Source organism: Phalacrocorax carbo, chromosome Z, assembly GCF_963921805.1.
Source record: "Phalacrocorax carbo chromosome Z, bPhaCar2.1, whole genome shotgun sequence".
Classification (NCBI taxonomy): domain Eukaryota; kingdom Metazoa; phylum Chordata; class Aves; order Suliformes; family Phalacrocoracidae; genus Phalacrocorax; species Phalacrocorax carbo.
Window position 1 is genome coordinate 46,244,272 of NC_087548.1, and position 13,018 is coordinate 46,257,289.

General features: G+C 36.4%; 1 protein-coding gene across 1 annotated transcript in view; it reads left to right on the forward strand.

Annotated features, from left to right (window-relative positions):
• Positions 1-13,018, forward strand: part of LRRC2 (leucine rich repeat containing 2) — a 66,876-nt gene that overhangs the window by 22,834 nt on the left and 31,024 nt on the right. The window contains exon 4 of the mRNA XM_064438716.1: positions 3,812-3,968. Within this exon, the coding sequence (XP_064294786.1) occupies positions 3,812-3,968 (157 nt within the window). The remainder of the gene's footprint in view (positions 1-3,811; positions 3,969-13,018) is intronic.

Consider the following 13,018-nt stretch of genomic DNA (forward strand, 5'->3'; position numbering starts at 1 on the left):
CCATGATTAAAAGGAGCTGCATAAGGACTTTGCATGTTTGAATCAGTTGCCTAGGAGAGAATGATGGAGAGTTGATGAAACACCTAATTGAGATCCTTTGTACATGTAAACATGTATCTACTGAATTAAATTAGTTCTTCAGAGAAACAGCACTGCTATTAGAGCAGAATGAAAGCTGTGGCAAAATAATGCCATGAATATTCATATGAATTTTTCAATGAATTCACTTTAACTCTGTTTTTCCCCTCTGAGTGTTTACTTCGTTATCCTAACTAATGAATGCTTATTCTCTGGTGGATCAGTGAATTTTAAATAATTATCAGAAAATATTTGGGAAAAACAAATTTTTGAATTTGTGATATCCATATTGGCAAAGAAAAGGTGATGATCACCCAGATACAGAGCAGGACTGCTCTTGGCTGTGTTGCTTTACCTAAGCAGAGGATCTGGATGCATAGCTTCTTTAAACAACTTTAATGTCAAATGCGTACAACACATAAATGAATGAGTGATGGTAAAATTCTTTAGTCATAAATAATGACTTTCTTGCATACCATTTCTTCACAGAAAAAGGCAGCAAATTAATTGCAACATTTGTATTTATTCTCCCAGTTTTATCGTCTAACATGCTCTGTATTTTCACAGAGAACAGAGAATTTCCATTTGTTATTCCCAGCTGTTAGTGACAGTAAGGTATTTATTTGCCATAAATGGTAAAGTAGTATTGCTGCATTGAATGGACAAAGAAAACCTCTTTTATGTTTTTTTTTTAACTTCCAGACATTTTTTCTCAAAAAAGTATAAAATTCCTGACCCAGTCAGGTAATGGCGGTGGCCCTGAGACATACCAGTTTTGGAACTAGCTCCAAACTTTTTCAAAGATGAGGGACATTTGGATCCAAGGTTTTGGATTGGCCCATGACAGATAAAACTATAGAGCTGGAAAAGAAACATAACTGAAACTTCTCAGAGCGTTGATCACAGTTTTAGTTTAGGCTCATGTCTAGCAGGTAAATTCTCTTATAATTAGAAATAGTATAATCAGCAATGGTTGTAGGTTTGCTATTTATTTCCTTTTAATACCTTTCCCCCCCTCCCAAAAGCAAAGGATTTTTAGGTATTGTTTTGCTGTTAAAGGCAAAAGACTGGCTACCCTCCAAGTGCCAGTCTTCGTGGAGCAATTTATCAGCAGGCTGCCAGCTTTAGCATGGCAGAAGAAGATTACAAAAGAACACAAGGGAATCAGAGAGTAAAGCAAAAGTAAAGCTTGTGCAAATCTCAGTTCCCATCCCTATCTAGTTTGTAAATGAAGCAAAATATCACACCAATTTATGTTGAGTAACACAAATAAAATGTAGTGTAAGATGGACAATGCTAAAAACACGTATTACAGCAAAGTACTTGTAAGCTTACATTTGCAAATTGTAAATATGATTATAAGATAGAAATAAATAATCTTGAGAAAGAAAAGTAATTCAGGGTAACTGGTAGAAGAATGGAACCTTTTTTCACTGCTTTGGAGTTGTGTCTGAATTTATTTCAGTTGCTGTACAGGAATATCTTGGTGCTTTAAACTACCCTTCATACAGAACTAAAGATTTAAACAAAATCTTTTCTCATTAATAATAATTAAAAAATATTTCGGCTTAAGATTTGTAAAATTAAGAATGAGCTTGATCGTAATCTGAGAGAGTGCTTTGTGTGCTGCACTGTTTCCAATGTATCAAGGTGATGTTTGCGGGAGACCCCCTTCAGTCTGCAAGAACAGAAAGGCCGTTGGCTTCACAGGGGCGAGTGTTCCCGTTTGCTCCCTCCTGTATCTGCCAGTAAGGAGCTGGAGATTGTTGTGACAAAGTGCAAAAACCCAGTAAGTCAGTAGGAAGACAAAGACAGACCTGGACTGCGGAGAAATAGAATGGCAAATGGTATCTGTTACCCAGACATCTTTTTCCCTCCAGTATAACTATTCTGCATCTGCTTTCTCTGTGTATCAAGGTTCTTCCCTACAGTGGCATCTATGACACACCAGCTAAATGCTATACCCTGTGTGCTGCATTTTCAATTCTGTAGAGGTGGGAAAGACGATACTAATTGAATTTGCAGTTGGTATTTCTTCTTTTCTTTTGCTGCAGAAAAATGTGCAGCACTGAAGGTGGAGGAGTGGAAACCTACTCCAGAAAGTTGGAGAGATTTCTCATTACCAGCCCTGAGGCATTTCAGGCATTTTATTTTTTAACTGCCATAAACTGACAAATATAGAAGATGGATCACAATGCAATATACACCTAGTGGGAAAATGAAGCAAGAAATGAAACAATCCATATCAAATATGGAAGGGCAGGTAGCAAGCCAGAACTACAAACATAGGCTAAGTGTCTGCATGTGCAAATTTGACAAGAACTGAAATTAGAGACAGCAGCAACCAAAGAAAGAACATCATATGATCAAGAGCGCACTATATCTCTAATTACAAATAGATGTTTTAATTTACCTAAGAGTTAAGTAACACTATTCCTAGTGCAGAAGTTCAGAATTAAAAAAACCCCAAACAATTAAAATGTATCACTCTTGTTAATGTCTTGGGGGATCTATGAAATCTAGAAAGAAAAAAAAAAAAGTGGGCAATGTCCTCTGTATGAAAACTAGTAATTCCTACTGTGTTGTGTTCTTCATGCACAGGAAACAAATGTGGATGTTATAAAGCAATTAAAGGCTGAAACTCTTACATCTCTTTTTATGGAGCAGAGTTAGCGATAGCACCTCATCTAGATTATTTATTCCAGGTGTTACCAATGCACAGTGATATAAAACCCGGGACAAACTGGTAAATCATATGCTGCTTTAAAAAGTGGCATTTAAATGATCTGACCTTCAACTTTAAGAATTGATTTTTTACTTTTTCAAGTTCAAGGAATTTGATGACAAAATTCAAACACAGATCTGTAAATCTGAACTGAATACTGATTAATTAAAGCAATTATTTAAGGATTACAGGCTTAAAAAATTTTAGTTTAAGTAACTGTTACACAATGGAGACTTTGGACAAACAGAATAGCCTGAAAATTATTCAGAAGTAAATTTATTGTGTATTTGGAACAATACTTGAATTCTTAAAGAAAAAGATTCTGCATGACTGAAGCATGAATTAATAGATGTTGTGGACTGGTTTAAAACTTGAGTATTTTTATTCTTTCTAAAGATATTTAGTAAATTTTTCAAATATTGCTGAAATAACTTAGAAAGTTAAGTTACTTATTTGAAAAAAGACTTTCAAAAGGTGATGTGTGTTTATCCTATCTGAAATATTTCTGTTCCTTGGACTGTGTTCCATCTTGGCAAAAAATTTTGAAAAATCAACAGGTATTAAGAACATAGTCACACTTTTTTTTTTTTTTGTGACAAACCTTATTTAGATATTCTCCGTACACCCACTCTTCCATTATATGTTGCATTTTACTACATCTTTATGTGTGAATTAAAGCACTGAAATGTGTTTTAAAAAAATCCTCCAGCTGGAAAAAGGAGATAATATGGGAGACACCAAACAGGTTGAGTGCTTCAGATAGGTTTCAGTTTTAGAGCAAAATGATTGTATTAGCAGTTAAAAAATGAATATGTGGTGACAGACAGCTGCAATGCCCTCCAAAAGCAAACAACTCTGGAGGGTTAGGCAAACTGCTGTTTTACATCAAGATAATTAAGCAAAGTGGTGAGGTTTGGCTGTGGAATTTTTCCCCCTCTATTTAGAAACATGGTAGAACAAAATTCTGACTTGATGCTTTCTACTTACCTGTTTTTATTTAATTTACAGGAATTCCCAGATTCTCTGAAAGAACAGATCTATCTGAAAGAATGGCACGTGTGCAATACATTGATACAAACCATTCCAGCCTACATTGCGTTATTTCAAGATCTGAGAGTACTGGAGTTGTCAAAAAATCAAATCAACCATCTCCCAGTGGAAATTGGTAAGCTGGTTCAAAATATTCAGCTATTTATACTTATGCCATTTAACTCTACTGCAGGGAAATGGACATTCGTGGATACTCTTATTCATTTATTGACTGTTTTCTTGCTTGTTTCCAGTGAATAGTCCCCTCTAAATTTTTACAGCTCTATGACTGTAATTATAGTTGCTGCATTGTATGCAATACCGTGTGTGTAGTATAGCTCAAACATGGGGGAAAAAATGACACATTTTAGGTATCTGACTATAAGGCTGTTATTGCCTGTATTCAAGTAGATGGAAATCTCTTCTTGAGAACAGGTGGTGTTTTATGTTCCTTACAGGTTAAGAAAAATAGGAGTATTGCAGAATTGTAAACCTCAGACAAGATGAACTGAAACCTAAGATTGTGATAAAAAGCAATCAAAATATAATGTTGCATAAAATCCATCTTTTGAATTTTATGAGTTCAGTAATTATGCCCATTTAATAAAGTGGTATATCCAACATGACATTGTGTATTTAGAAAAGCAGATTCTAAATGCTTACATACTTTGCCCTTTGTTATTCTAAGCTACATAATTACAAGAATTTTAGTGTTTGGCTCTGTTGTGTTTTCTGATCTTACAATGTAAGTAGCTTGTTTGAAAGACTGTAATGTTTTGATATACTGCTCTTACAAGGAAGACTGTTGCTGTAACTGGTGGTACCTTTGAGAACTGAAGAAACTGGGTCCACTATGAGGCCCCCATAGTTGAGCCCACATACCCAGGTGTACTAATACCTCAGCCTTTGATTTTTAAATACAGTAGTCCTAAGCTTTCCCCATGACTGCTATTCCTCATGTAAACTAAGACCTAACAGCTTTAAAAAAAAAGGTTAAAGACTAAAACCTCCACCTCCATAGTTACCATAGGTTTAACCAAGAAAAACAAGGAGAGAGCATCCTGAAACAGAAATCAGTGCTAGAATTTTCTACTCTTTTCCCCATCTATTAGTAGAATAACACTAATGCTTTTGATTTATTTACTAACATTATATTTTACATAGAAAATTTCCCACTAACATCAAGATATATTTTATAGGACTAACCTGGCAGCTAAACACACTAGCAAATCAGGAAAACAACACAAGCAGGAGATAATGGACATAAAATAAACCTTTATTTTCAGCACTTTGACTGTGAAATTCAGGTGGGTCAGTGAGCTTCATGGACAAATACCTTCTACCAGGTGGTATGGAAGAAAGGGGAAAGAGCATAGTTCCCTTCCAGTCACTATCCTAAACCATTAAATATAAGGTTTTAAGGGGTTGATGCTTAAAAATCAAGGCAGGTAGAGGCTAAGAAAGTTTTTTCTTTCTTCTTGTAATATCACACATCATTAATGAAAATGGTCCCCCAAAAAATATGATTATGAATGCTGTGTCTGTCTCCAGAATAAAGGCACAAACCCAGATCATTTTAGTATAACAAATTCTCTATAGAGGGTAATGTAGAGGCCATGTCATACTTTTCTTGGGAAACAAGGAAGAAAGTTTCAACTACTTCTTGTAGCAATCACTTTTCATTCAATTACATTTAAATGATGTGATTTCTGCTCATCAGTAGCTTTCATATTATTCCCATTTATTCATTTCTGCTCCAGTACGCTCATCCCTCTAGCTTATACCCAAGGTGCTGCTTTCTTCCTTTCAATGTTTTTGGTGCTGCTTTTTTATGTAAATATTTGACTGGAAGGGGTAAGGAATATCAGAAAACTCTTTGCTGTAGGTCCTGCCTCAAACACAATGTTATAGCACTCACCATCTTCCTCTTAACAGTGAACTCTTGTTCTGAAACTTGTTTTCAGATTCATTAAATGAGAGTGAGCATGGCTGTACTGAACACTCCTCTGGAGAAACTGGACTTGAACCTTTCATTTTGAGACACCACATAACAAAATTAACAACATTGGTTAGCTGTACCTGCTATTTATACAATAATTCTACTTCACAGCAGTAATTCTAGCCTATTCAGACAAAGACACAGACTCACCAATGTAGCTAAAAAAAAATAATACAAAAAAAGCCACTCCAGGACTGTGCAACTCAACTGTTCAGCACTTTTTGCCAAAACTGCCTAATGCTTGTCAGTCTTAGTGAATGTCCTGTGTTGATAGACCACCTATTAGTTATGTAATGGAGCTGCCCTTGTTGTTATGACATAAATTACGGAGTTTTTATCTCAATTTATACAATGCTTTCTTGGTTGACATGTAAAGTGGTATGCTTGCAAATGATCATGCTTCTATTTCATGTACTCCATATGCATACAGACATAGATGCTAATATGTATTGGAACTGTTCATTATTTTAATAGGATATTATTATGAAAGGTCTTGGGTATTTTGAAGGTGTTGGATGCTGCTTCAAAATGAAACCTTTCATACTTTGGTCATCTAGCTGCTAAATTATCACAGGGAAAATAATCAATGTGTGTTTGGTTTGGGAGCTCTATCTAAACAAGGAGTGAGGCCTGGGTGCTAAATCAGAAGGTAAGGTCTTGGGAAAGGTTAAGTGCTAAAGTATCCATCATTTTGTGTTCTATTTACAAAACAGCAGCAAGCAGGTAAATATCACAGTTAAAACATACTTGAGAGTAATGACAGATGGTTGAAGTTGGCAGGGACATGCATGCTGTTGAGTCTTTAATCTTCAGACAGAAATGAAGCCAAGTTTAGACCAACAAATCACCCAGCAGAAGCTAAACTGGTGAGCCATGTTAGGGCTACTTTTGATTCTCACAAGAGGGCTTTAAAGGTGTGAGAGATGAGATGATAAGAATATTTTCAGTGAAAAAAGTATTGCTGCAGTAGCAGCTGCTGGACTAAAATATCTGCAGAAATTGAAGTTCATGTTCCTATTTTACCTGATTTAGAAGGGAATGCTTTACTCTGAATCAGAGAGAAGAAAGGCTTCAATCTATTCTATGAGTGTGATTTGAAATATCTGAGCTATAATCACCTATGCACTTTGACAGATCAAATTTGGATAAGAAGACAGATGAGAATACTTTGATTCTTTTTGTGGAATAGCAAATATTTTCATGGGAAGCAAGTAAAGAAAAATGGAGAGAAGTGCAAAATGGAGTTGTTGTCTGTGTCAAAGTTGTCAGGTCTGGTTTTCCTAGGAAAAACAGAAAAAAACATGAGCAGGGATGTAGCCAGGGGATGTCCTTTGGCAATGGCTTCTGGGTGAGTTTACAGTTCTGACTTTGACTGCATGGCTGCAGTGCAGTCACTGTATATCTGTGAGTGCTATTACATTAGTAATTACCGTAACTGAAAATATCTGATAGTTTATATTCCCATATTCACACAGGAAGTAGTGAACTGCATTTTCATGTGATCTCAAAGCTTTTATGCTGTGATGGGATAGTGGGGCTATATCAGAACTTTTTTTGTCCCACAAATTATTCATGAAACATCTCAAAGATCTGTTAATAAAACCTTTGTACCTCATTATGTTCTCTCACATTTTTGATATGCCAAATACTTAAGAAGAAAAATAACTGTGCTTTTGAGATATATTTTAAGAAAAAATCACAGGGATATTTTTGGTCTCCTCCCTACCTCATAGTATAAAATTTCATTTGTGCATACCATTAATCCAATTTCTTACAACTCAGAGGGGAAAACTATAAGTAATACAGTGTTAAATGACTTCTAGATACTTAAAATAGCTTTTTCTATTAATAAGATTCCCAGTGTGCTGATGTATAATTTTCCAACAAGAAAATGTATATTCTCTGTTTAAATGCAGTCTAGTTCTGAGAATTGTCAGACTGATTTCTTACCCATGTCATTTATTCAGTATTGAATGTTACCTGCCCAGCAGCTCAGTCTTGTATACAACTGAGGAAAATTTTGTTTGTATTTCCCATTTGAAGGGGAAGTATTAAACACCTCTGCTGCAAGTTGACTGTTTTTAGGAGGATGCCAGTTGCTTTAAGGCTCGCTCCTCAAAGGATGGCTTGCTCATACTGGAACAGCTGGTAAGCGTCTCAGAATTTAACCCTTGGTTAGTGCATCACAGAAATACAGTCCTGTACTTTTTGTTGGACCACCTAGAGAGGAAATGATCTTTTTTATTAATTTGCTTAAGCTGTCAAAAATTTGGAATATTGTACTAAAATGTAATACAAACACACTGCTTTAACAAATTTCAGCATCATTGGTTCTTGCAAAGGCCAGTACTTTATTAAGCTGAATTTCTTGAAAGGATTTTAAATACTGCCATTGGGTACTGAGCTCAGACTGTAAACACTGCCGTGGAAACTACTCATTACATAAATTATTTTTGCAGAAAGATTCCTATCTATTGACTTTGTCATATTGCTTTATGTAACTACATTATATATAACAGTGTTAGAACATGATCCTCCTGCACAGAGCAGATTGGTATTAGCAAACTCTGTAGTTTATTTCTCAGTCTTCACTTGAGTCACAGTGGGAATGTTAGAGGCTGTGCACACCATTCTAGTTATGATGGAAAAGTTTTCTCTGAGAAAAAGCTTTTTCAGTTTCGAAGGCAATCAAGATGTATTTTTCTACCCTTCCTGAACAGTTTACTCCATGTTTATTTCTGATGCTCAGAAAGAGTTTTCCAGCCTGGAGACTGAGCTTATACTCTGCCCTTGGGAGACACACCCTTTTTTTGGGATCCCCAGGGAGATCAGCATCCATGTCTCAGCTTATCTGCTCACAGGAAAAAAGGAAGTCACATAATTTTCCATATAATTTCTGATCTACCAAGATATCTTCAGTTCAGATCATTGCACTTTTGTTTTCATTAATTTCTTTTTCAGCCCTCTCAGTCAGTAGACCCTCACTCTACACTTTTTCCCTGATGGTATCTTGATCTACCATTCAGACCCCAAGAACTTTATATTTTTCTACCTCTGTTTTGCTACAAAAAGGCTCCCCCTGCCCACCCCCCACCCCCAATTGTACTAATACTCTTCTTACCACAGACTGAGATCCCAAGCTTTATCCTTTTTATTTTGTGTTTGTAGTAGTCACCTGCAATTTTTCTCAATGTGTTTAATTTTTTTTTAATTGAACACATGAAGGCTGGTTAAAGAATGAAACTTTACTCGCCCAGGGTCAATCTGTTACTGTGCTACAGTTTTTATAAGGCCTACAACTTTTATAAGGCCTGCAATTTTGTTATAAGGAGTTCAGGAAGTCTGTACCCCTTCTTTACTTGGCTGCTTTGAGCAGAAGGAAAAAAAAATTGTTGTTTTAACTGTTACCTGTAAGCTTGAACATCTGTGTCTCCTTTCAGATAAATCAAAGGCAATGTCACTGATTCAGCAGAGAAGACTGGAAATTGGAGTCTGTTAGTCTTGGCACATAGGAAGCTGCTACCAGATCATTGCAAAAATATGCTTTGCATTTTACTCCAGTTTATACAAGTGGATCTGCATTTGTATTGAATGAGATCCTTAATAATACTGAGGTTCTCTGTAACCTCTTCTGTATTTTGTCTCTGGCAGCTTGCTAGAAGCACTAATGTAGGCTTGTCTAAATGGTGAAGTTGTATTATCATTATTACTATGCTGCATTGCCCATCAGAAATTATAAAGCTTAATTACTGGTTTAATTTTTTTAAAATAATGAATTAAAAATTTAAACTGGGAATAAATGTTATCTTGGGCAACAACTATGGCATTGCAGCTCCTACTTAAAAATAAAATATTCTTAATTGTGAAACTGCCAGAGAAGCCATGGATTCCATTACTGCTTTTACTGCCTTTCCTTCGAAAACACAGAGACATTAGCTGTTTAACTCCCTAATTTGCATTTTTTAATAGAACTGAAAATTCTGTGCCATTAAGCATAATTAACAACAGCGTTGTAGTAGCAACAATTTTATTATTACTACTTTTAATTGAGAAGCTGTGCTTGAGTATTACTTGAATATATAGGTCACAGGTGTGGCGGTCAAATCCTGCTCTACATTTGTGCAGCTGTGAAGGGGGTATCACCTCCTCTGTTCCCTCCTAAGGCTGCCTCAATGGCTGTATTGCATGCTTACTAAGCCTGGTGGTGGCTGGGCCCCATACCTAAGAGAGTGGAGAACATCTGCACTAAGAAGGTATAAATAAGCCCCTAAATACAGATTACAGGGTAGTGAAACTCATTCATACTGCTTTACCATCCCCCTCCCCTCACCCTTTCTCCACCCCCCAACCCCCAAGATTTTATTGCAATAAACTCCAAATGCGGGTGAGAATGGCTGGAATCTTACTGACAATGCCCGTGGTGTTTGAAGGTTATTTAGGAATCCATTGCTCCCCAGTTTTGCACTCCTTCAACCAAGATCCCTGGATTTGAGAATCTTGGATTGTCAAGAATGTTGTTTTATACTCTATATTTGTGTTCTTCCTCTGACAAAGATAACAGTCTTGTGTAAAAGGTCTATGGGAAAAGGAGAATGACAGTCTCATTCCTTTTGTCTGAGAAAGGAAAAGATCTCAGTCTTTAACCTGGATTACTACTCAGGCAACTCATATAACCTAATTTTACCCCGTGTAGATTGTTGCTTGTAGGAATTTTAAACAGTTTCTTTTAGAGGAGGGAGTAATTAGAAACATGGAGGTGAACAGAAACTAGGCTGAAATTAAAAATTTATAAAGGAAAAACAAGTTGTGCCCAACTCATTTTGTTTCTGTCTTTTGAGAAGATTGAACTTCAGGTAGTAGATCTTGTCTATCTGGCACCCCATAAAGCATTTGATACAATGAACTATGGAAAATGAATGTTTGAATCTAAGAAAATGGATTTTGATGCAACAATTGTAAAAATGAACAAAGGACCTGCTAAAGCAGAGGCAAAAGGCAATTGTTTGGAAAGAGAAGCTATTGGTCAGGAGAAAGATAATTTTTGGACTTTCTCTAGGATCAGCGTTGAGTTTATTTCTTAATAATTTTGAAGAACTGGGATACAGAAATTTTCTGCTGACACAGTTTGGGTGTTATTGTCACTGCACAAACAAGAGGAAATATGAAAAGCTGGATGAGAAAGTGGGCTTCCAAAAAAGTAGACAGATTGAATTAATGACTGCAGAGTTCAAGATCATGTACTCAAGAGCTAATAATTTGTGCAGCAGGTCATTAGTTCATTAAATGCAAATAAGTTTTGATTTCTGAATGAAAAATGAGGAAACAAAATTTCTAATCTAACAGTCACAGAAGGACAATCCAGGATGATACACACATGAAGTTGTGGTCACCCAGATTTAAGAAAAGTTATTTCAGATGGGGACAGATGAAAAAGAAGTGTATTAAGACCATTTGAGAAGGGGAATTTTTATTTTGTGAGAGGAGATTTGAAGAATTGGCTTATTCAGGCTAGTAAAATAAATTCTGATATGCCTGCTACCTATGAAAATATAAGAGAAGTAAACACCAAGGAAGGAAAAGAGCTATTCAAAGATAAAATTGTCAAAAGAAGTAATGGTTCTAAAACTTCTATGAATATATTCAGACTGGAAATCTGAAGACCATTACAAATCATGAAAAAGTTGAAACTCTGCAACTTTGTTTTTCCATAAGGTCAGTGGATGTAAAAAACCCAAACTACTTCTAAGATGGAATGTGATAAATCAAAAAATGGGATTATGTGAAGTGGTGGTGTAAGGGTTTAATCCAGAAGGTCCTGGAAAGTCCTATGTATGTTTTATGGTCCTAGAGAGAGGGTTAATTATTGATGACTGCTCAGCTGTCAGGTGACATAACTAATTTCTCATACATGCAAGCTGGGAAAAACCATACTGTGAGCAATGGCATATATGTTAGAACGTGTGAAAGGAGAAAAAAAGCTTGAAAAACCATGGTTTCAGAAGGCATGAAATTCAGAAAGGGAAGCTGTGCTTGTCTCCATCAATCTGCCCAGAAAGGCTGTTAAATATTTGTGATTTTTTTTTTTATGCAATTCTGTTCCATGTCTTCTAGTTATGCATCAGAGACGCATCATCTGAGCAGAGTTAGACAAGAGGGTGACTAGGATGTTGGTGACACTAGGTACCTTGCCTGCATTAGTTCTCCAGCTACTAATAGGACTGAGAAGCAGAAATTTCAGTGGCTGAAAAGTTAGCAAATACATCTGTTTTGGGTTAAAACCCATAGGCAGCTAAACCTCACACAGCTTGCTCAGCCCCCTGCAGCTACTAGTTCAATCTTCCACAGCAGGATAAGGAGAGAATTGGAAGGGCAAAAGTGAGAAAATTTGTGCATGAGGATGAAGAAAAACAAATGAACAAACAAACAAGTGATGCAAAAGCAATCACTCACCACCAGCTGACCAATGAACCAGTCCCTGAACAACAGCCACTTTGGAAAACTCCCCCCCCCCCATTCCTCCCCCATCCCCAGCTTTTACTGCTGAACGTGATGTTATATGCTATAGTATATTCCTTTGGTCAGTTCAGGTCCACTGTCTCAACCCTGTCCCTTCCCAGCCTCTTGCACACCCCTAGCTGACTCACTGGGGCAGCAGAGTGAGAAAGAAGAGAAGGTCTTCATGCTGTGTAAGTACTGTTTAGCAATAGCGAAAACATTGGTGTGTTATCACCACTGTTTGGTCACAAATCCAAAACATAGCACCATATGGGCTGCTATGAAGAAAATTAACTCAATTTCAGACAGACCTAGTACAATATCCTGTCCAAAATCCTTTTCTTTTAAGAAAAGACAAAACCTTCCAATGCTAATGAGTAAGTAGTTCCTTTTTCATTCCAATGGGATTTGCTGTCCTTCACTGAGGGATTAATTGGATGAGGAATTAATTTGTGATTCTCTGATTCTCTATTTTATTTTAAGGCAGTTCTGCTTCAGTGATTATTTTGTTGCAGTAAGGGGGTAAGTTGCTGTTTATGCTGCGTAGCATGTGATGTAATACCTTCATTTGCCTACATCGTGATACTAAACCTGGTAAGGCTTCGTCATGGGTAGGCTAAGCTTTATTACTTTTAAGTGCTTAAAAATCCAGAAATAAGGTGGTTCACACATTTATACCATTAAGTTGCTTT